The 22,823-nt window shown below is 52.8% G+C and overlaps 1 protein-coding gene across 1 annotated transcript; it reads right to left on the reverse strand.

Annotated features, from left to right (window-relative positions):
- Window positions 1-13,737: 13,737 nt before the first annotated feature.
- LOC147526382 (ubiquitin carboxyl-terminal hydrolase 42-like) lies at window positions 13,738-21,787 on the reverse strand. The gene is made up of 7 exons (XM_086629851.1): window positions 21,583-21,787; window positions 15,926-16,036; window positions 15,300-15,370; window positions 14,897-14,979; window positions 14,536-14,647; window positions 14,061-14,201; window positions 13,738-13,842 (listed from the first exon to the last, which is right to left on the reverse strand). The coding sequence occupies exons 1-7, from the start codon at window positions 21,785-21,787 to the stop codon at window positions 13,738-13,740; spliced, it is 828 nt and encodes a 275-aa protein (XP_086485977.1).
- Between the last annotated feature and the right edge of the window lie 1,036 nt (window positions 21,788-22,823).

A 22,823-nucleotide genomic window follows, 5' to 3' on the forward strand; every position in this document is an offset into this window, starting at 1 on the left:
ACTCTTCCTGAGGTGCACCAGCTGCTGTGTCTGCTGCAGTTCAGCACAAACGTGATCTGACTGGGCTGCTTCTGGGCTGCACTCTGGTGGGAAATTCTTTCTTGGGAGAGCGACAGCCCTGTGGCCACACTTACAATGAGCTATGGCTTCCTCTGCCTCCAGCCCAAGGGATAGTACTCTTGGCACAAATCACAAACCCCAGGACTTGAAAAGTCAGAAACAAGTTTCCTAACACGCACTACATAGTTAGTACGTCGGCCCCCGAAAGATGAGCAGGGACCACCAGACAAAGCATCCGCAGGCTGCTATTGCCCGTTGCAGACCACAGTCGTCATTTAGGCATTTGTGGGTCAACAGAGGAAAAGAAAAACCGTGTTTATTGTGGAATCAAGAAGCCTGAGTGCACTGTGGCAGAGATGCAATGCACTAGGGGCGTAATGCAACAGGAATAATATTACACTGGAACACAGCTAATGTATCATTTTGGTAGTTTCAGTTAAGGCTGTTGTACATTAGGCATATTGGACAGTAAACGTGCAAAACTGCGTATGGTGCAAGAAGTATGTAACAAACCCAGCTAAAAAACAGCAGCAGAACAAAACGGTGTGAACATTCACCTCCTGAGGCAGCCACACAGTGCTGCTTGGGATGCCTTCCTCTGCCTGGAGCAGAGACAGCGTGGTTTACCCTGGCCAGTGACCCTGCACGCTACTCCCCCTGAGCCTCCTGCACCATGCTTTGGTAAGCCCCTCAGCACCTACAGAGGGGATTTCTGCTTCGGTGCTCCACGGCTGCGCTGTGCTGAGGGCAAAGGCAGGACGAGCTGGATTAGCAGCTTCAGGAGCCCCTCGTCCATCTGTCCGCCCAAAGGTGGCTGCAGAGAAATCCTCTCTCTGCAGCATGGCTCAGAGACACCACAGCCCAGAGAAAACAGAGCAACCGGTACATGTTTGAGGATGCAGAGCTCACAGACGGGGAGAGCCAATGCGATCCCTGGAGCTGCAGCACTGTGAACATTGGTTAAAGTATGGGGCTGGAAATGCAGAGCTCTTGGTCAGTGAGAGCCAAGCTTGTGACCCTTCTAGCCTGTCTCTCTCAGACCGTCTTACATGCTGGCTTTGGCCTCCCTTTTGGGGTTTGTGTGAGGCAAACCTTCACTCCTCTTCTCCTCTGGCTAATTAAGCCTGGCCCCAGTCCCCAGCTGCTCTTAGTGAATCCAGTTAGTGCATATGGCTTTAAATTTAAAGGCCCAAGGAGGCACCCTTAGACTCTTTACAGGGTTGGGCTTTTCTCGTTCCTCCGTCTCCTCCCTCAAGAGTGGGGCTTCAGGGTTAGATTTAGTTTTTCTCCATTCCCTTCAGAAGAGGCCTGACCTTGTTTATCAGACTGCTGGTTTTATGTTCGTGCATTCTGAGGCAGAGTTCATTGATTCTCAGCTTGTGAGCAGGTGCTCTGGAGGCAAGGATTAACTGAGTGGCAGCTCCAGTGCTGTGGAGCAGTCATCACTGTATCTCCCTCCTCTTCTGGTCACTCCATCCTCTTCTTATTCGCATAGTTGCTTGCCATCAGCTCTCCTCCAGAAAGTTACAGAAAGAAAGGTGTGACCGGGAACGTAAAGGGGGAGAATCCCCTCTCCCTCTACCAGAACCCTTTCACACAAACCCAGCACAACAACTTGGGGCTGAGCGATCTCCACAGCGCCCCGTGGGGCGTCTCTGCCGCAGGGCGATGCCAGGCTGGGTGGCTTCTACAACCTGCCGCAAGTCGCCTGTGCACTGGACATTGAGTCACCTGTATGCTGGACATGGCTGAAACTTCTTTAAGATCTATGAGCCGGATGATCCATGCACACCCTTTGAGCCACTATGGATAAAATTAACTCCATCCCTGCCAAATCCACTGCAATAAAGCCCGTTCTACTCCTACCCGGTGAGCGAGATGCAGCAGAGAGAAGTGTTTGGGCACACTGGAGGCGCTGTTGCATCCCACCAGCCTTCGATCCCATCTCTGGTAACTGCCCAACCGCAGCCCACCCCAAACCCCACCTGCCCGAACAGGCTCCCAGTACCAAAGACACATTGGTGCAGGGGTAGATGGGGTTTTTGGAAAAGGACTGGGGAGATAGAGGATGACTGTTTGGCAGGAGAAGAGGAGAAATCCACCTCCTCTCTCCCTAGTTGTTCTGTCTCCCTGCTGGTGTCATAATGCACCTCCAGATGATGCGGACTGATGTCACAGAGGCATGCCTCACATGACAGGGATATCTCTCCAGCACCACGGCAGTGTTGGCACTCCCTGGCGAGGCAAGCGCACCCCTGGGTTGTGCTCAGGGCTCGCCACTGCTGCTCTTTGGAGCTGCTCTACAGCCAGAAGCGGGGTCAGGAGGCAGCTGTGCTGGGGGGCCCGCGGTGACAGGCAGAGCAGAGGCACGTCAGAGAGGAGTTTTGGGCGAGGAGCTGTGAAGAGCATCCCTTTCCCTGAGCTGAGGACAAGCAGTAAGCGCGATGGAGAGCTGCGGCACCGTAGCCGTCTGCTCGGAGCTGAGTGTCTTGTTCCCCACCCTCCTGCATCACTCCACCAAGGGTAAGAGTTTTGAGAGCTCCTTCCTGGCGGGTCACACCGGGACTGTCCACCATGCAAAGCTGTGGCTGCTGGGCTGTGGGGGTGGCTGGACAGGGCTGGGGGCTGCCAAGAGAGCCCTGCCTGAGAGTCCACCCAGGTCTGGGGGGTCAATGTGGCAACCAGGAATCCTGAGTCATGGTGCTGGGGCTGCCCTGAGCCCCAAAGCTCCCGAGGGCATGGCTTGGTCCCCTCATGATGGGGGCCACCCAGGGCCAGCTTGCCCTGGGAGTTGGTGCCTCTTGGGGTTCTGGCTCTGGTGTGAAAAGTGATTTGTGTCTTGGGAGCTGGGGTGTCCTACAGCTCCCACAGGACTCTCACGAGCTGCCTGGAAACGCTCCTTCCCTTGAACTAGTCTCCTTTGGGAAAACTTCTGTTCCTTCCTACGGGATCCTCTTGTGGCACCAGGCTGGCAGATCGTGATCTGGGCCCCGGAGTGCCATCCCTTTCTAGGGGTTAGATGGCCACAGCCCTGGTCCTGAGCCCTTCCCGTGTCCCCATTTCTGCCCCAGCTCTGCCATGGGAGCAGAATAAGGCTGGCAGTCTGAAACTGCAGGACGGCCCAGCTCCGCAGCCATGGTGGTGTGTGTCTACGCTGTTTGGGGATGCCTGCGTCTGTCACCCCCTGGCCGAGGAGCTTGCTGAGGGGCTGTGAGCTGGCTGGCCCAGAGCCTGACGCCTTTCTCCTTTCCTCTCCAGAGGTTGTGGCTATCTGGGATGCTGTGTCTGCGTACATCCTGCAACAGCTGAAGCTGGACAAGGTAGGCTGGCGTCTTGGTCCCTCTCTGCCGTGGAAAGCCTGGGCTCTGGGGAGCGATCCCTCCCTGATCATCGTGGCAGCACAATGAGACAAACCCGTGTGCCCAGAGCTGCTTCTTGGTCGACCAGGAGAGCAACCAAGTCCAGATTGAGTCTGGGAAAGAATTCGACACACAATAGGGTTTCGCTCTTCCTTGTGGTCAGAGTGGGGAGACCAAGCAGAGAGGCAGGGGAACGTGCTGGGTCCATGCCATGGCTAATCCCTGGGAACCAGTCCCAGGGGTATTCCCTGTGCTGGAAGTGCCTGGGATCTTCTCTAGCCAACGGATGTTAGCAAATATTTTGAGGAGGGGAAGAACGTGGGCCTTTTCCAAAGCTTTGGCTTTTCCCATCTCTCGGGTACTCACTCATCAGCCTTTTTTTGCCTTTTTTCCTGTGCAGGGCGTCCTGGTCTCAGGACTCGGGACCTTCGCTATGGTCCAGGAGCGATTCCACGGTGAAGAAGAGGTGTATGTGGTTCGAAGACCAGTCTTCCAACTAGAGATCGATGCGTCATGTCTGTGGGAGCTCATGGTCCCCACAGTAGTTATCCCTGGTGAGAAGGCAGTGGCCACCCTCCACTTTCCCCCTCCATGTCTGGTGGGGGATGTGTTCTCTCTGCTCTTTGGAAAAGGCTGGGAGAAGTAGAGAATTGCCTCCAAAAGTCAGGGCTGGCTTGAGCTCCCCCAAACCAAACTGGTCCCCAGGAGCTGTTTTTATAACCGACTGTTTCTCTGGCATTTTGTTATGAACCTGACATGGAAATTTGGTCTGCTTAGGCAGTGACATGTTCTTCCTCCCTGCAGGCAGTGTCGAGATCAAGCCGCTGAACTACAGGTGGCTGTCGCGAGCCACCTCCTTCCCGCTGCACGTGGTGGAGGGCTGTGTGCAAGAGACCATACTCTTGTACTCCTTCCAGCTGAGGAACAGGCAGCGCCTCGCCTTCACCTTCAAGGACATTGGCGTTCTGTCCTGCAAAGACGACGTCCTGTGCATGCGGTTTTATTACGACTGCGTCACAGGGCTGGAGAGCAAGGCCAGCCGGATTGCACTGCTGCACACTGTGAGTTGCTCAAGTTTTGAGGCTGCTTCAGATCTTTGAAAGGCCTATTGAAGGGGCAGTGACTCAGTCGCCACTGGCCAGCCTGGATGTGGCAGCCAGTCCAGCGCCTTTCCCCACGCTTGCCCCACTGGCTTCTCCATTAGCAAAGAAAGTTTCTTGTGAGGTTCTGGGTCCTCGCCGTCCACAAAGACTGGCAGTGTTATTGCGCAGACTCGGTGTTTGCTGAGCAAGGGCTAATGTTGACGGAGGAGGATTTGGAAGAGGGGTTTGGAGAAGTGGCTTCCTTTTGGAGCAGTAGACAGGTCTGCTTCCTTTGGGAGCCAAGAGAAAACTGCCTTGGAAACCTTCTAACAGCTCTGTGTCTCTTTGCAGCGGCTGTGGATGCCAGCTGCAGCTGTCTCCGGTGAAGCGACCTCGGCACAGGGGATGCCGGCTGCTCCTGCCCCCGCATTCCCAAGGTGAATGTGTTTCCTCTGCAGCCCTTGACCGATCGAGCGGGTGGCTTCCCAGCTCCTGCTCAGGAGTGTGCGTTGTTGGGGCTCGACACTCAGCATGGACTCCGGGCCCTCTTGATCCTGAAGGGACTGGTTTCTGGTTAGCTGATGCCGAGTTTGGGCTATGCGTGTATTCTTCTGGAGTGACCGGGCATCGTGATGGTGTTTCTCACGCCCAGCCTGCCGTCGCTCCCATCAGAGGGAACCAACTGCACACGGAGAGGACTTTAAGCTCCATTTTCTGGTGTTGGGGGCAGATTGCCAATAAACCCTGTGCATGGCAACAAAGGAAAAGGGTTGCCATGCCTTCCACGATAGTCAGGAGGATTACTGCTGGGGAGCTGCAGAGGGTAGGGGATCACCTTTCAAGCTGCTGTCAACATTTGCTTTCCAGGTTTCAGTTCATTGTCATTAGCAGGGCAGTGGTCAAGGCTTTCTCCACCTGGCACAAGAAGGTCGCAGAAAAGCACAGGATGCGAAGAGGTATGGGAGCGAGTCCCTGCTCTCCAGGTGGGACTCTGCCCGACCCTGTGTGACCACAGTCCAGTGAAAACGCGCTCCCCAGGGGGCTGCTCTGAAGAGCTTCCTTCTTCTCCCAGGTACACAGGGTCGTCTTGACAAGGTGCTGCAGAGGCAGGTGAGGATTTCCCTCCCCGTGCTGCCAAGCCAGGGTCCAGGCACAAGGCAGCAAGACACGGGGAAGAAGACTTCTGCCAGGTGAGACCCTAGTGGGAAGGGATGAAAGGGAACCTTGCACCCGTCCAGGAGAGACATCCCGTTTGGACACTCCAGCTGTAGGGACTGAGGAAGGTCCCTGACACACACCCCACGGTTTTTATGCGCTGGTTGGCCCCATCACAGGCCCCTTAGTAGGGAAGGCGGCAGATGTTGAGTGCACTCCACGTCACTCTGCTTGCCCTTACAAGAGACCTGAGGTGCAGTCCTCTGCCGTCCATCTGATGTGGCCCAGGAAAGGCTCTCCCTTGCCATGGGGAACGGCCCCACCTCCCCCATTTCTTCTGCCAGCCCGGGGAGATTTGATACCAGATGAAATGGGGAGATCAAACTGCTTCGTGCTCATGCCAGCTCCTCGCGGTGTCTCTTTGCAGGGTGCTCCCGCCACGTCCAGGCGGCTCCCCTAGGATGAAGGAGGCAGGCAGGAAGGAGGCAGCTCCTCCAGCCAGGCCCACCGCTGCACTGCCATCCTCTGAAGGCTTCAAGAAAGCACTGCAGGTAGGTGCTCTGCCTTGCTCTAACTGCCGTGCTGTCTGAGATGCAGCAAAAGCCTCTTTGTGCTGAGCGACATCCTGAAAGGATCCCTTGGCCTGCGTTCCCCATAACCTGTCTCTCGAATCCTTTTCGTCTTCTTCACAGAAAGGAAGGTGCTGCACACCCTTCCCGCCCTTTACTGCCCACTGGGTTTTCATCAAACACTTTATTCTGGCCAGGGGCTGTGGAAAATGTACAAGTCCTTTCTAGGTCCTCGACAGTGGAGGTCTTTGGTCACTCGGCTGTTGTTTGCCAGGAGCTGAGGAGCCTGGCGTGACTCCGTGGCCCCTCCAGGAGCTGAGACTAATCCTGCCTGCTGCTGCGTTCTGTCCCCTCCAGGAGGTCTGGCAGCTGTCTGCAGAGTGGGAGCAAGCGAAGCCCCAGTGGCAGGAGCGGCTGCAGCAAGCACAGGCCGAACAGGCGGCGTGGGAAGCCTGGTCTGCAGGGGAGGACCGACAGCCGCCCCAGGTACGGGCAGTGGCTGACACTGCTGAGAGCAGCAGCCAGCCTCTCTGTTGGGGCACCCAGGGCTGCAGGTCTCTGGGGGTGGGAGCAGAACTGGCAGCCAGGGGCAGGGCAGGGCTTGTGCCTGCTCATCCTCGTGAGGGAGAGACTGGCAGCAGGATGCAAGGGGCAAAAGGGGTCATCAGCTGTGGTGACGGGCAGATGGTGCGAGTCTCCCGGATCCCAGGTCCTGCTGCAGGCTCCTTTCAAGAGGTCCTCTGGGAAACGGCACCTCTGTTTCCCATCTGGTTTTTCTGAGAGCGTCTCTTCCTTGGCAGGCGTTCGGCACCACTGGCATTCGGACTCCCCACCCTCCAGCTGAGCCCAGGAGAAAGGAGGTCCCCAAGAGGTGGAGGAGGGCTGTAAACCCTCTCCCAGCAGAGGAGATGGCAGTAGCAGCCCAGCTGCAGAGACTCCAGCCTGGGTAAGTGTGTGTGGGCTCTGGACACAGCCTGGGGCACTCGAGCAGCCGCCACCCTGCAGAGATGTCCAGAATCCCCGTCCCTGCTTCCTGGGGTTACAGAGGACACCCTCTAAAGTCTCCTAACGCAGGCACGACGTGGGTTACCCGTAAAGGCAAGGCCCACAACTCACCACAGGGTGAAAGGGTGGGTACAGGCAGGACCGGGTGGGTGAAGCAGTGAGACGAGGGGAGAGGCAGAAGGGCTCTCCAGCAGAGGCTGAGGGATGACATTTCCCTGTTGTTGCAGCCACCTTCCCCCACGAGCGGCCCAGGTCATCAGAAGGCTGGAGCCGCACTGGGCACGGAGGAACATATTCAAGTCCGTCGCTGAGGTCAACAGGCAATGTCAAGAGCAGCAGAGGCAGCTCCCCTGGTAACTATCTCCACAAAGGGATGGCGCCACCCTGGCTGCACGGCCCATCCCTGCACTGCGGGCAGCCCTGGGGCAAAGAGGGCATTTCTCTGACACCCCTGCTGAGACAGAAGCAGGTTCTGGAGGCTGGCTTTGGGCTGGGCCCCCCTCACACCCGAGGGAATGCCTGGGCACCCAGAATCAGCTTTCCCTGTGGGACGTAAAAGTCCTGGCTGAAAACAGAGGGATCCCTCTGATGGCCAGCTCTCCCCTTCAAACCAGAGAGCATATCCCTTGCAGAGTCCTGCCCCAGGACACCTTGCCCCGACAGGGGACACCTGTATGGGACACTCAAGGTCTTGGCCCAACCTGACTCAGCTCCAGGCTGATCAGCTACCGTGGGGACCTCCTCTTGGCCTTGGGCATCGGGGACCTCTCCCACTTCGCAGACACCTTGAGCCTACATCACAAGCAGATGCAGGATTTCTCCGCCTTCTCCCTCTCCATACGATCATACGCTTTTCTTTCTTCCTCCCTAGCGCTAGATGCTCGTACCGCAGCAGAGGGGAAGGTTCCAGGAGCGGCGGCGGTAGCAGCAGCTGTTAGCAAAGCGGCCTGGAGGCTTCTCAGCTGCCAAGGTCTACCTGTCAATACAAAATAAAGAGATCTGGGGCTGTTCCCAGCTGGACTGACTGGCCTGTTCCTGGGGATGGATCCATCTAAAGGGATGATACACAGCCCACGTGTGATCTCAGAACTGCTCACAGGGAGGGGCAGGAGGGAAAAACGCCCACACGTACCCCACAGCGTGAACTCGTGTAGCCCCGCTCCTGTACATCCCAGCACACAGGCAGCATGACAGAGGAGGCTCACGCACTCTTCCTGGGAAACCAGCACAGCTGGCGCCTCCCTGAAGTGCCTGCACGCTCATGCAGGCAGCGTGGAGAACCACCAGCCGGACCAGAAGTCTGTGTGTGATTGCAGGGCTGGGACCGCACTGGACCCACACTGAGGTGTGGTGGGTGGATGGCATAGCGGGAGGGCTGCGGTGGCGGGACACGGGCTCATCAGGAAGGATCATCTGGGAGGGCAACAAGGTGGATTTGCCTCCCGCTTGGGCTGGGATACGAGCCAGCTCGTGGGTCAGGATCAGCAGGCCGACCAACTTGGGTGCCGTGTTAGCAGGTATCAGTTGCAGACTTCCAGCACAGCTGATGCTGATAGGGGGATAGGTATAGGAGTAGGCATAAGACCATACAAAACTATATTAGCTGTTATTTCTATGGATAGGTATAAGAATAGGCCTAAGACTACATAGGACTCTGGAATACATAGCTCTGTGAAATGTTAAAAGTTATCAAATACTAATTAATCCCTGCTTTGAAATACTACCCAAAAAAAGGCCAGTAAGAGAGACAAAATAAACGATGGCAAGTTTGTACCTCGTGACCCGTAGGGAGAAAGGAAAGCCAAAGAGGAGAGATAAGGACTAACAAGAACTAACATTTGATAGGTGATCTTTGAGGTCCCTTCCAACCCTAACCATTCTATGATTCTATGATTATTTCTGTTGCATTACACCCCTAGTGCATTGCATCTCTGCCACACTGCACTCAGGCTTCTTGATTCCACAATAAACATGGTTTTTCTTTTCCTCTGGTGACCCACAAATGCCTAAATGACGACTGTGGTCTGCAACGGGCAATAGCAGCCTGCGGATGCTTTGTCTGGTGGTCCCTGCTCATCTTTCGGGGGCCGACATACTAACTATGTAGTGCGTGTTAGGAAACTTGTTTCTGACTTTTCAAGTCCTGGGGTTTGTGATTTGTGCCAAGAGTACTATCCCTTGGGCTGGAGGCAGAGGAAACCATAGCTCATTGTAAGTGTGACCACAGGGCTGTCGCTCTCCCAAGAGAGAATTTCCCACCAGAGTGCAGCCCAGAAGCAGCCCAGTCAGATTACGTTTGTGCTGAACTGCAGCAGACACAGCAGCTGGTGCACCTCAGGAAGAGTTCCGTGTCCCACTCGTTCCTTCAGTGGCCATTACAGTGCACAGGACAGTCCTGTCCCTTGCAGGATCCTCTGTCCTCGGGTGGCAACAGCCTGTGAGTGTTACGCCCATTTTTCTAGCAGACTGGCAGGACACTGGCCAAGCTCTGTGCTGTGAAGAGAGGACCACAAGGGTGAGGATGCTGGGGGCTGTATTTGGTGTTCACGCCGTTCAGACCCGCTTTGCATGCTGGCAGCAGTATCTTGTGCATCTCCAGGGTCAAGAAGAGAACTTGTCAGAACTCTGCTGGGGCAGAGACAGGAATAACCGCAAAAGTCGCCATGCCCATAAGGACTCTCTGCAAGACGCTCCCGATCCCCTCCCCGCTGGGCTGTGGTGCTGGGCACAGCTGCTCTGCAGTACCCGGCTGTGATAGTTTGATGTGTGGGGGGGTGTTCTGGTGGCAGGGGAGGGGATTTGCTCCCTGTGCCACCAGATCTGAGTCCCATCCCCCCCGGGGGAGGTTGAGCCAAGGCGGCGCCTCTGCGAATTGCCCTATTTAAGTTGGGACAAAGGGGCGGGAAAGGGCTTTTTGCTCAGGAGCGAGGAGAGAGCAGGAGGGCGCTGCCCTCGCTCCCGGCTCCCGGCCGAGCGGCCGCTCGGGCCCGGGCCGGCGCCATGTGCTCAAGATGGCGCCGGGGAGCCGCATGGGGGACTCGGTAAGCGCCCCGCTCCCGGGGTGCCCGCCGGGCCGAGCTCCCCCAGAGAGGATTAATATCTAAGAGAAGACAACCACAACGACCGGGTCAGCAAAGATGGAGCAGGAGGAGGTGTGCTGGAGCTGAGGCTTCCCTTGCAAATCGGTGTGAGATGGCAGGCGGCCCCCCTGCAGCCAGGGTGTACTCGGCGGAGCAGCGACCCACTCGCGGCCTGTGGAGAAACCCACGTCGGGAAGGAGATGCCTGAGCCCAGGAGAGGTCGTGGAGCAGGGGATGCGCGACCAGGTACTGTTGATAATGGGGCATGGAATGCACGACGAGGTCGTGGAGGCATCTGGAGACCGTGGGACGACCCACGCCGACGCGAGTGGCAGCAGCTCCCTAAGAGGCCGAGACTGGTAAAGCCCGAACTGGTGCGATCCATGGGGAGGATTGCAATCCTGCGGGCAGGACTTACTTTGGAAAAGTTTGGGGACTTTTTCTTTGTGAGTAGGGGATCCACCGAAGCAAGGGAAAAATGGTGTAAAGACTCCTCCTCCTTTAAGAAAGGAGCGGCAGTAACAACATGGATGAACTGACCTGTACTCCCCCATTCCCTGTCTCCCTGCGCCGCTGGGGGGAAGGCAGAGCCAGGAACGAAAGGAAAATAGGGGGGTGGGGAGGTTGTTGTTTTAAGATCGGGCCTTGTTTTCTCTTTCTCCTCTCAAGTAACCGGTTTCGTTCCCTTTTGTCTTTTGTTTAGTAACTGTTAATAAATTGTTTTGTTTTTATGAAGAAAGCCTGAGTCATGTTTTGCCCGAGACCATGTTTGGTGGGTGCTCCCGCTCGGTTCTTGTCTCGACCCTCAGTCCAAAAAAAAAAAAACCACGACACCGGCTCCCCTCTGCACATTGCTGCCCACCCACCCACCAGCAGGATGGAAAAGGGGACCTGTGTCACCTCCAGTGCACTCCAAGACTTCTCAAAGAACTGGAGGGTGTGGCAGGTTTGGCAGCTGATGGGGCTGCAGCTTGGGGGCTTTGCTGACATGACCTTCAGGAGGAGTGGCAGGGGAGGGCAGGAGTGTGGCTGGAGGCTCCGGTGCCTCAACACAGCCCAGGGTCCAGCAGCCAGCCCTGGGTCCATGCACCCGAAGCTGCGGAGCTCAGCACCAGGTGAGGTTTGCCCAAAGCAACCCAATCTGGCCGCAAGTTGAGCTCCAGCCCTAAGATGCCCCACCAAGCTGTTGAGAACTGTTAAGATCAATAACCTTGCTTAGCACTGGAAACGAAAGTAGCCGAAGCCTCAGACCACAAGAGTAAACTTTTTGATAAAGCTAATGATCAAACACAAAACCAAACTGAAGCTGGCAGATGCAAGCAGAACGAAGAAGAAAAACACCAAGGAAATAATTCTAAGAGAATGAGGTAACTTCAGAAGGCGGCCAGCCCAGCAACCAAGAAAACCAGTAAGAAATCACCGACCAGAATTAAGTGACTGGACTTAGGGATCAGGTAGTAGGTGGTACGTTCTGGGAAATCTGTCTGTAAGGGTGTAACTGGGGTGCTCAATCTGCAGTGGGGGTCTTCCTTGGAGGCACCCAGCTCGAGCTGCCATGGATATCGGATAAATAAACCACTTACTTACTCGGTGGATGGGCAGCCCTTGTTCTTCAAGCAGGAACCTTGGCCCGAGCCCAGTTGAGGTGGCATCCATGGAATTCCTAACAGGGACTAGGTGGTGACTGCATAATTCCTGCTACAGATTTGGCAAGGCAGGTGGGACCCCAGGAAACACAATGGATCCTCTTATCACCAGCGTCCAGTGCTGGCAACTTTTGGTGCGTTCACCTGGGACCTCGGGAACGAGGGGCTCTGACTGGTGTGTCTTTAAACTCATGCTCCTAAATTCTAAATTCCGTTAGTCTGGTTTCTGGAAGCATGCAATAATGGGAAGTGAACCCAGCATAGAGAAGGGAACACCCTTAACTATTTCCCCTTGGATTATGGGGACTTGGTTCTGCTCCCTGTCCTCGTCTTCCAGCTCAGGGGGCTGGGTACTCTGAGAGCGACTGGTCTTACTATTAAAGACTGAGTCAAAGAAGGCATTAAGTACCTCAGCCTTTTCCTCATCCTTTGTCACTATGTTTCCCCCTGCCTCCAATAAAGGATGGAGATTCTCCTTAGCCCTCCTTTTGTTGTGAATGTGTTTATACAAACGTTTCCGTATTATCTTTTACCATAGTGGCCAAATTAAGTTCTAATTGGGCTTTGGCCCTTCTAATTTTCTCCCTACCTCTTCTCCTCGCAACATCTTTATAGTTTCCCTGAGTTGTCTGCCCCTTCTTCCAAAGGTCATAAACTCGGCTTTTTTCCTGAGTTCCAGCCAAAGCTGAGCTGTTCTTCCCTGCCAGCTCCTCTTTCAACACATAGGGACAGCCTATATTATTTATGTGAATTAATTTCTATTTTCTCCACTATGCCTCCACCACATCATTCCACCCTTCCCCTCCTCTTCCATCCCATACTTAAAATTGAAACAAACAATCAATGGAGTATCAGTGAAAGTGGTACGAAGCTGCACCAAGAAATCTGACTGATAGGAAGGATCCTGTTGAACAATGAAACAAATGAGGCAGTCATCTGCTCTCTTACAAAATGTTTGGTCAAAATATGAAGTGCACATAATTGTTCTTTCTCAACCAGAAAATAAAATCGCTCAGTAAACTTCAGGGGGTGTTCCAATCTGAACTGTATTTGAAGGACGTATCTTTCTCTTTCTCTCCCTCTTGACTATGAGAGGAGTCCTAAGTCCCCACACCCTTTGGTTACTGTCTGAAAGCAGATCAGGAAGGATGTTCTTGTTTAAAAGAGCAGACAGTGACATCTAGAAAGTCGGTAACAGAAGTTGAAGAATTATAGAATCACAGAATCCTAGAATGGTTTGGGTTGGAAGCGACCTTCAAGAGCACCTAGTTGCAAGCCTCCCTGCCATGGGCAGGGACCCCTTCCAGTAGAGCGGGATGCCCAAAGCCCCATCCACCCTGGCCTTGATCACTTCCAGGGACGCGGCAGCCACAGCTTCTCTGGGCAACATGTTCCAGTGCCTCATCACCCTCCGAGTGAAGAATTACTTCCTTAGATCTAATCTAAATCTGCCCTCTTTCAGTTTAAAACCGTTACGCCTCGTCCTGATGCACTCCCTGGCAGAGTCCCTCCCCACCTTTCCTGCAGCCCCCCTTGAAGTACTCTTCTCCACATTAGCCAGCTTCAGCAAGCAGACAAGTAGCAGTTTGCACCAGGGCAGCAGCCTAAAGCCCAGCAAGGGAAGATAAGGACTGACATGGGGAAGTTCAGATTCAACAGCACGGAATGGTGCAGGTAGTAACTGTCTCCTATGACAGAAGAGAATCGCTCAGGAGGATGAGAAGAGAAACAGCAAAGCCAGGGAAAGGAAACGTCTTCTGAAGACATTTTAACACCTGTTCTTACCTGACATAAAACAGTAAATAGGCTTGCTGCCCGGGAACTGTGTCGATGCCACAACCATCCACAGACTCATCGTTCGTCTTGTACCACAGTCCATTGCCGGCCTGCATAGAAAGGCATGGATACCTGGAGATGAGCTGCATGGTTTCTCCACAAGAACACAGGCAGAAAACTACAAAACCCAGAGTGTGCCAAAACACGTCCAACACAGCCCCTAAGGAAACCTTCTCCTCCCAAACCTTGGCTGCCAGTAACACTGCCGTGAAAGTTCGTCTTCCCCAGCACACATTTTTCCCCTGCTAGGAAGGACGTTGCTCTTTACCTTTGCGTAGCAGAAATAGTGTCCCGCACGAGAGCTGACACCACTATGTAACGGGACAGCATATAAGGCGTGAAGGAGTGGTTCTTCAGCTGTCTGGGACATGTACGGCTGGAGATCCAAGTACTCAGGATACTCCACAACCTACGGAGAGACCAAGAGGGCTCAGAAATGATCCTGAACTACTACATGAAACAGCCTTTCCAGAGGAAGGGCTAGAGGTGTATAAGATACATCTCGCTGGCTCATGAACACTTGGTTTTCCCTGAAGCAGCATGCAATGGTTTGGGTGGTGGGAAGCTGTTCTCGGCCAAAGCAGCTCTGTCAGAGCAGAATACATTTTGTCTTCCCACGGCAACACTCGTCTCCCCAGAAGGGAACACGAAAAACCCAACATGAACAGCTCATGAAAGAGCATACTGCTTTGGGAAATCTCCCGCTCCAGGAAGAGGAAGTTGCCCTCCAATTGTGTACGCACGGTGCTGATCTTCCTGCCGGTGAAACCTTCAAACCTTTTCAGACACGCCGTGAGAACTCTGGGGGCACGATGGACTGTGAACCTCCTGGAGACAGCAACCATCTTGTCACACCTGGAAACCAAGCACAGAGCCAAGTGCTGGAACACACCCGATCTTCTCCCAAGAAGGCCGGACAAGCTGTCAGGTCTGACACACCCTTACGCTATCTGAAGGCTCTTCAGTACCATAAGACCATATTTTCAAAAAAACTGCGTCGCATTATTGTGCATTAAACCTACATGGAAAGACAGCTTGTGCTCAATGACATGCAGCACCTTCACGCTGGATCTAGTATTAGTATGTGGTTAGTAATCATCTTACTTGTCACATTTATAAGCATTTTCGCCATCCAGCTGCTCGGGTTTCACAAAATCCTCCAGAGCTGCGGTGACAGATGAGGCTGCCTGGAGGAGTGGGAAAGGAGAGCGCTGAGCTCAGGGCAACGCCCTGACCCAAACACTTAGTAGGAGCTGACAAGAGGGTCCAGGTAGCTGACACTGAGCAGACCCACCACTGAGGATAACACGTGCTTGTCTGGCTTGAAGCCAGAGCCCATTGGGAGACAGCTGCCATGGCCTCTCCAGAAGAACACAGTCCATTCCACTTGCCACCTACCACCAAGCTCTCTTGCGCTCGCGGTATACATTTTTAAGTCAAATGCGTGGATTCTGGAAAGCTACAGGGGCTTTGGGATATCTCGAAGCACAATGACAAACCCTCTTACTTTTATATCCAAAGGGACATCCAGGAAGGCCTCGTAGGAATTGGAAAACGCTCTGCAGCTCAAGCACATGACTGGAAGACAAATCAAAATGCTCAGTCGTAGGGGAAGTTGACCAACTGTGCTGGTTTCTGTCCTTCATACCTACGATGCCAGTGACGTGATCAGCTGTTCATCACAGGTAGACAGAAGGGCACAGACAATTCCAAGGGGAGCAATAGTTGTGGAAAAGTACGTCTAGATCTCAGAAAGCCCTCAAATATTTGATGGATGACGGTAGTTGCTTGAGAAGAGATGTCCAAGCTGGAAAGAAAGGGAAAGGCAGAGAGCTACCTCCTCCGAGAGTTCTCCTTTGTCTGAAAGCCTTGGCCGTAGGGCTTTCTTGATGGGAGTACATCAAGGAGTCCAAAGGGCTCGGGAACATGGAAAAATGTAATTTGCTTGTGCTAACTTGCTGCTTTCGCTCAGACAAGTTGTCTGCATGGCATCGCCAGCACAGCGTAAGAACTCGTGGGCATCTTCCTGCCTGCCAGGCTGGAAATGTTCTCCTGTTCCTAAGAAAGACGATGTTAGTAGTTCTCTCCTACAAGAAGGGAAGAAAACCTGTAAAAGCAGCTGAAAGGACTCACAGGTGAGGACACTGCTGACAGCAGTAGGCCGGATGGCACTGCCTGAGGAATATAGGACCTGGTTAACGTGCGCTTCCATTATGCACATCATGCAGAAGCCTTCCTGATGACCTGAAGAGGGAGAGAGGGAAGCAAGCTCCCTAGGATAGCAGAATATCCACAGTGATGGGAAATCTAATTTCCCCCAGTAACGGGGACACTGCTGGCAGAGAAGGCGTGTCATGGCTGAACGTGGAGGTGGCCAGTGGAGGCGGGATGGTGCTGGTGCACTGAATCTGGAAGACCTGGGGGTCAAAGCAGTAGCCACATGGTGGTGTGGGTGATTGGCGGTGTGCTGGGCCGGAAGGATCCTCCACGGATCTCCAAGGGAATGGGGGAGAGAATCGAAGGGGGAAAGGGAAGAAGACTTGTGGGTTGAGATAAGAACAATTTAATAATCAAAATAAAATAAAATTTAAAGTATAAAAAGAAAAATAAAAATGAAATATAATAGACACAAACAAGTGATACACAGTGCAATTGCTCACCACCTGCTGACCAATGCCCAGCCCGGCCCCGGCTAGCAATCCCAAAACAGAGCAGTCCCAAAACTGCAATCCTGGAAGCAAGAGAGACCCCCCCGGCTAACCCTTGTCTACATACTGAGCATGACATCCCATGATACGGAATACCTATTGGCCAATTTGAGCCTCAATCCTAAGCCTAAACTCAAATCCTAAAATAGCAATTGTGAGTCAGTTGCTTCGGCTGTGCTCCCTCCCCGCTTCTTGTGCACCTGCACGCTGGCAGAACAGGGGAAGTTGGAAAGTTCTCGATTTCTCAGCAACAACTGAAAACATAAGTACGTTATCAACACTCTTCTCATACCCAATCCCCTAGTCAACCCAAAACACTGTGCTATTCAGCTACTGAGCAGAAAAATGAACTCTATCCCAGTCGAAACCAGGACAAGGCCCATGGGAATGGTTCAAAGCTACGTCACGGGAGGTTTAGACAGGACACTAAGAAGCATTTCTTTACTGAGGTTGGTCAAACACTGGAACAGGCTTCCTAGAGAGTTGGTCGATGTCCCAAGCCTGTCAGTGTTTAAGAGGCCTTTGGACAATGCCCTTAGTAACAGGCTCTAACTTGGTCAGCCCCGAACCGGTCAGGCGGTTGGACTAGATGATTGCTGTAGGTCCCTGGCAACTGAAATAGTCTGTTCCATTCCATTCTATTCTATTCTATTCTATTGAATTTACTTTTTTTTCAGGAGCTGCAACTGAACCTCCTCGTCTGGTCCATGCGAGCAGCAAGTCAGCGGGAAACAGGAGTTACTGGCAGAGCTGAGCTGCTCTGTGGGGTTGACCGTCTGAGTGCAGTGCAAAGCCCGATGTGCAGGGAGCCAGGCTCCCATGTGCCTGCACCCCACCCCCTGCAGAAGCAGGGCAGGATGGAGTCCTTCCGAGCCGCCCTCACACAAACGCGTACCGCTGGAGCACGTCCAGCTCAGTCACTTGCCCCGTGCTTGGAACACTCATCTCCAAGGACTGCCGAAGTCCTTAGCACTAAAGGTGCCCAGGGAAACCCCTGGCCCTGGCATCTCAGCCCTTGCTGGTGCCCTCCACAGCAGGACCCACCCTCAGCCTGGTGTTTAATGCAGAAAGGCGCTCAATTCCCTCTTAAATCCTCCACAGCTGGAGTACAAGGGCTGCTGTCTGCTCTTGGGCGCTGCTTTCGCTGCCTCTTTTTGGAGAAGCCAGAAGTGTCCTGGCTGGGCCCTTCTCCCTGCTGCAGAGAGGAAGGTGGTGCAAAGGGTGGGCAGTGGAATCATTGGTCAGGGAGGAGGCCGGGAGCCAAGGGGACACCAGTACATGGTCAGAGCCTGCACAGCTCCCTCCCACACTGTGCCGACAGTCAGAGAAACCTGCCTGCTTCTAGGATCCTTCTTCATGACTTTTTTCAGCCCGTAAAGAGTTGAGCATTTTTCAAACACCGGTTTTTCAAAGATAAACAAAGAAAAGCAAAACGCAATCAAATTCTCCATTAGCTCATTTTGTTTACTCCAGAAGAGAGAATAATATTAGGATTGACCAAGGAATTTGCCAAATTGCAAAACGTGTCACAAATCACTGCTTGTTTACCCACACCAAGACCAGTCGGTGAATCAATTCCATGGGGAATTCTAACCACGAATTTGACTAAACGGGAACATGAAAATGAAACTACACAATGTAAACAAAACCCAGTCATTCAATGGCAAGAAAAAGTGGAGATTATTAGAAAACAGTGGAAAACTTCAGGAAATCGAGCTGATTGTGAGAAACTATTAAATCATGTTTTTACTAAGGTAGGAAGGTTTTGGAATATTCTTATGATCAGCCAATAAAGAAAAATGTAAGCCAGATGATCACGGAATGGAATTGTGATAAAACTAATCAAACATCAAATAAGGTGACGCGTTGAGACTCTGTTTGGTCAATGACCATTTTATCACAATTCCAGTACATGGTACTTGGTGTTTTACTTGGGACGGATCAATTTTTGCAACTTGGCCATCGGTACGGGATAAAGGAAGCTCAACGCGAGAAAAAGACAATCTCGTGTCACGGTGGAAATGCACTGGAATCTTTATGGACTCCTTTGGCCATATATAGAAACAGAGAATGGATATGTCAACTAACGGGTCATCTAGAAAAATCGGCAAATATAACCAGAAAGCGATTTAAGGATTTGAATATACAATTACAAGCCACTTCGGAAATGACTTTACAAAACAGAATGGCTTTAGATACGCTCTTACTCAAAGAGCACGGGGTCTGTGGGTACCTGAAAGGCAAAACTGACCGTTGTTGTATACACATTCCAAACGTGACTCAAGATGTAGAACATGACTTAAGACTTACTAGAGAAAGTGGAGGAAAGCACTCATGAACTTCAGCAAAACATGCATGAAAGCTGGATAGATAAAATTTTTAACAGATTAAGACGGAATTTGAGTTCTTGGATAAAATCATTAATTAGCACTGCAAGTGTCTTGTTAATAATCTTTTAGGCCATTATTTTGATTTACCGTTGTTCGAAAAAACAAATAAATAACAAGACTGCATTTAATCGGATGATTATCCAGGCAGTGGCCAGACAGCGGGATGAAACAGAATCAATCCCAAGGCTCCCACCAGCCTATAGTGAATGAAATGCTACAACTTTGAGCAATAAGATGAAAGTATTGAAATGATTTTCAAAACTTTCAAAGAGGGTAAATGTTACAAAACTTTGACAAAATAATCAAGTACAAAAGTCAGATAGAAAAACTGAAAAGCAAAATGTCTAAGTTAGGATTGTTAAGTTTAATAAGCAACCATAGAGGCCTCACCGGAAAATTACTGGATGTTTTAAGCCAAGGACCATGAAGACCCCGCCAGCCAGTTGCTGGATTTCCATGTGCATTGTTTTCAGCAAGAGAACCATGGAGTTCTCACCAGCTAACCACTGGGAGTTCTTTTATTGCATTAAGAAACAAATGAAGTGGTCACGGACACCAGTTTTGCTGCTTGAAACCCCCCTTCGTTACCCCTTCCCATCTTGATTTGAATATCAAGGGTTATAATCAGTAAAAATAGGTAGAATTAACCAATGATTGCTATAGGGTAGGAATATTGATAAGGTGATGTATCGAACGAAACTGACCATTTCTAAGGTCAAATTTAAGAGCGAGAATAAGATGTAATTTTATGTAAAAGAACTTATGTAACGATGATTGAACAAAAAAGTGTATGAAAACCTATGGATTTGGATGCTAAGGCGGACACACTTGGACGGAGCACTGAAATAAAGGAGTGCCTGTTTATCTCTCTCATGTAGATGAATTTTCTTCCCGGCTGGTAACACGGGAAGACAACGGGACAGAGAGGCAAAAATAAGAGACGAGGAGCAGGACAGACTGGGCGGGTGTGGGGGGAAAGGCCTGGGTTGGGCAGCAGGACAGCGAGACAGAGAAGGAAGAGACAGCGCTGGGCCGCAGGACGGAACAGGTAGGGACAAGACAAAGGACAGGGAGAGGCCGAGAACACAGGAGGGGCAGGGACCGAGCCAGGGGACGAGCGAGAGAAACCAAAGGCGCGGGCGGAAAGGCAGAGAAAAACGGTCTGCTGAGGGCTACTCCCGGGAGCCTTCCTCCCCCGCAGAGGCCGTCTGTCTCCTGTCTGCAGCGGGGGCAGCTTCCAGCCGGATCCCCTCCGTGCCCTTCTCCATCCACTGCAGCCTCGGCCACACGCGCCAACGGCATCCCCGGGGCGGGAAGCGAGAGCCGCGCCCGCAGGGCGGCCCTGCGGCACGGACGGGCCCCCATGGCCGCAGCCGGCCCGGCGCTGAGCCCCTCCTGCCGCACCGGCCCCGGCCCCGGCCCCGGCCCCGCGCCGGCCCGGACGGCCCCGCGCTCACGGGACACCGCGCGTGCCCGCGGCGCCGCTCGCTGCTGCCGGGACAGCCGCGGGGCGGCGCGGGGCTGCGGGACGGCCTCAGGGGCCGGGCCGGGCCGGGGCCGGGGCAGCTGCCGGGGGCGGGCGGGGCTGGCGGGGGGGGGCGCCTACGAGGGGGCTCTGCACTCGGGATGCGCAGTGCCGGTGCCGGGGGGCGGTCTCCGTCTGCGCCCCCTCCGCCGCCCCCGAGCGGCCAGGAGACCCCCCCGCGCCCGCGCGGGGCCGCGCTCCGCACCGGCGGCCGCAACCCTCAGCGCCGCACGCGCCCGACGCCGCCGCCGCCGCCGCGGCACTACCGCGCTCAGGCCCCGCGCGCGCGCGCCGCCCGCCCCGCGCCGCCCCGTCCCGCAGCCCGGGGGTCGCCGGTCACGGCGCGGCGCTTTTCGAGGCCGCACCGCCGCGCAGGAGCGCGGAGTCCTACAGGTGGCCTCTTTCCTTTCATTTCCAAGCTGTCGGTGTCCTTTGGAAATCAGGAATCCCAAATAGACCACTGCCTTCTGCAGGATTTGGGCTTTCTGTAATGACACTGGACAACCGCTTAATCCAAGGAAGTTCAATAAACTCACAGTCCATTCTTTACATTCTTCACTCTTTTCTGTAGCTGTCAAAATGCCACCCACATATTGTAAAAGAATTCCATTGCCTGGAGGCCTTTCCCAAAGTTCCAATTCCCTTGTCAATTGGTTTCCAAAAATTGTAGGGCTGTTTTTAAATCCTTGCGGTAACACTGTCCAAGCGAGTTGAGTTTTACGTCCGGAATCGGGGTTCTCCCATTCAAAAGCAAACAGATTACGGCTTTCAGGGGCCAAGGGGAGGCAAAAGAATGCATCCTTGAAATCCAAAACTGTCAACTGTTCATACGTTTCTTTCAGGCTGGTTGATGAGGTGTACGGGTTTGCTACTACCAGATACGGATCCTCCACCATTCTGTTTACTGCCCTTAAATCTTGTACTATTCTGTATTTCCCATCCAGTTTCTTTACTGGTAAAATTGGGGTATTGTATTCCGATTCACATTCAATCAGCAACCCAAACTCCAGGAATTTTTCAGTCGTTTCCTTTACACCCCTTCGGTCTTTCAACCTTAAAGGATATTGTTTTATTCTAACTGTATCAGAACCAGGTTTTAATTCCACCTTTATCGGTACAGTGTTCTTTGCTTTACCTGGAATCCCAGAAGCCCACTCCCCTGGATACCCTTGATGTAGGATTTCTTCAATCTTTGATGCACCCTCAGTTTGTTATCCAATTTGGCATCTTTTACTTTGAATTCTACTTTACTTTCAGGCTCTTTTAGTCTTTGGAACTTTCTTCTAGTATCTTCTGATGACTGGCCCAAAAACGATACCAGTTGCTGCTGCCCTACAACAGATGAGGGGTCTAAGGTGGTATATTTACCCATCGCCAGTCGTAATCTAAGAATTCCGTGGGGATTTCAGTTTGCCCTTGCTTTACAGCATAAAGTGCTGACCGATTTACAGCCTTTGGGATCGCATTCTCTAATCCAAATTTTATCCAGTTTTGGTATCGCTTTAGTATGCAATAGTCTGTATTATCATTCGGATCCCAATGCGGGTCAGTCACGGGAACGTACTGATCGACTCCCCCTGCCAGCGTTCCGGCTGCCATTTGAGCCCGCACGTGGTTCGGGCGGTTTTTAGAATTAACTGTTTCTCAGTTTCAGTCACTGCATCTAACATTATGTCTATATCTTTCCAGTCCAGGTCTTGATTTTCAATTATTAATTCAAACCTTTTGGCAATTCCTAATGGATCCTTCTTCTTATTGTTTTCTAATGCCAAAACAAGGGGGGGCAAATTTATACCACATTCCTTTTGCCGCTCAGGATGATTTCTTAAAGTGAAAAACATGTCAGCATCTACCACCTCATCCCATTTATCATTTCTTCTGAGAAACAGCATCAACTGCAATAAAGTATTACAATTCCATTGTAAGTATCATAAGCATTAGAAGTATTCTTTTATGAGAAGTATTTATTATTCGGCCATTTTTCCTCATCTTCCGATTTACAGAACAGCCACCACTGGTTACAGTATTTGACTAGAGTTTTCTTATTTACGTTTCCTCCCGGAGGACCCCCAACGTGTTTCCAATGTGCCCCAGCGAGCGAGTGGCAGCGGTGGGGCTGGGGGCAGCAAGGACACTGTCGCTGACCCCTCTGACTTGACCACCTACCTCAGCGAGTTCCCTGACCTCTTGGAATACAGGTCAGGGAGTACAGCTACCCCAAGGATCGAGCGGCAGCGACGACGGAGGGGGACGGCAACCCCACCTCGGGTGAGGCGACGTCCCCTTTGCTGGACCCCGAGGGGAAGCAGGGCGGAGTGGCAGCAGTCTTCCCCACCTGGCTGATGGTGAGTTCCGTGGAGACTTCAGTGGAGAGTCCCTTGGAGGGTCACCCAGAGGGTCCTCCAGAG

Source organism: Tauraco erythrolophus, chromosome Z (genome assembly GCF_009769465.1).
Source record: "Tauraco erythrolophus isolate bTauEry1 chromosome Z, bTauEry1.pri, whole genome shotgun sequence".
NCBI classification, from domain to species: domain Eukaryota; kingdom Metazoa; phylum Chordata; class Aves; order Musophagiformes; family Musophagidae; genus Tauraco; species Tauraco erythrolophus.

Excerpts from the sequence above, each read along its gene's own strand:
- LOC147526382 (XM_086629851.1), bottom strand. The coding sequence starts at position 21,787 with ATGGGTAAATATACCACCTTAGACCCCTCATCTGTTGTAGGGCAGCAG. Across the intron at positions 14,980-15,299 it reads ATGTCCCTTTGGATATAAAA|GCAGCCTCATCTGTCACCGC; the intron begins GTAAGAGGGTTT and ends CCACTCCTCCAG. Across the intron at positions 13,843-14,060 it reads ACTATTTCTGCTACGCAAAG|GCCGGCAATGGACTGTGGTA; the intron begins GTAAAGAGCAAC and ends CTTTCTATGCAG.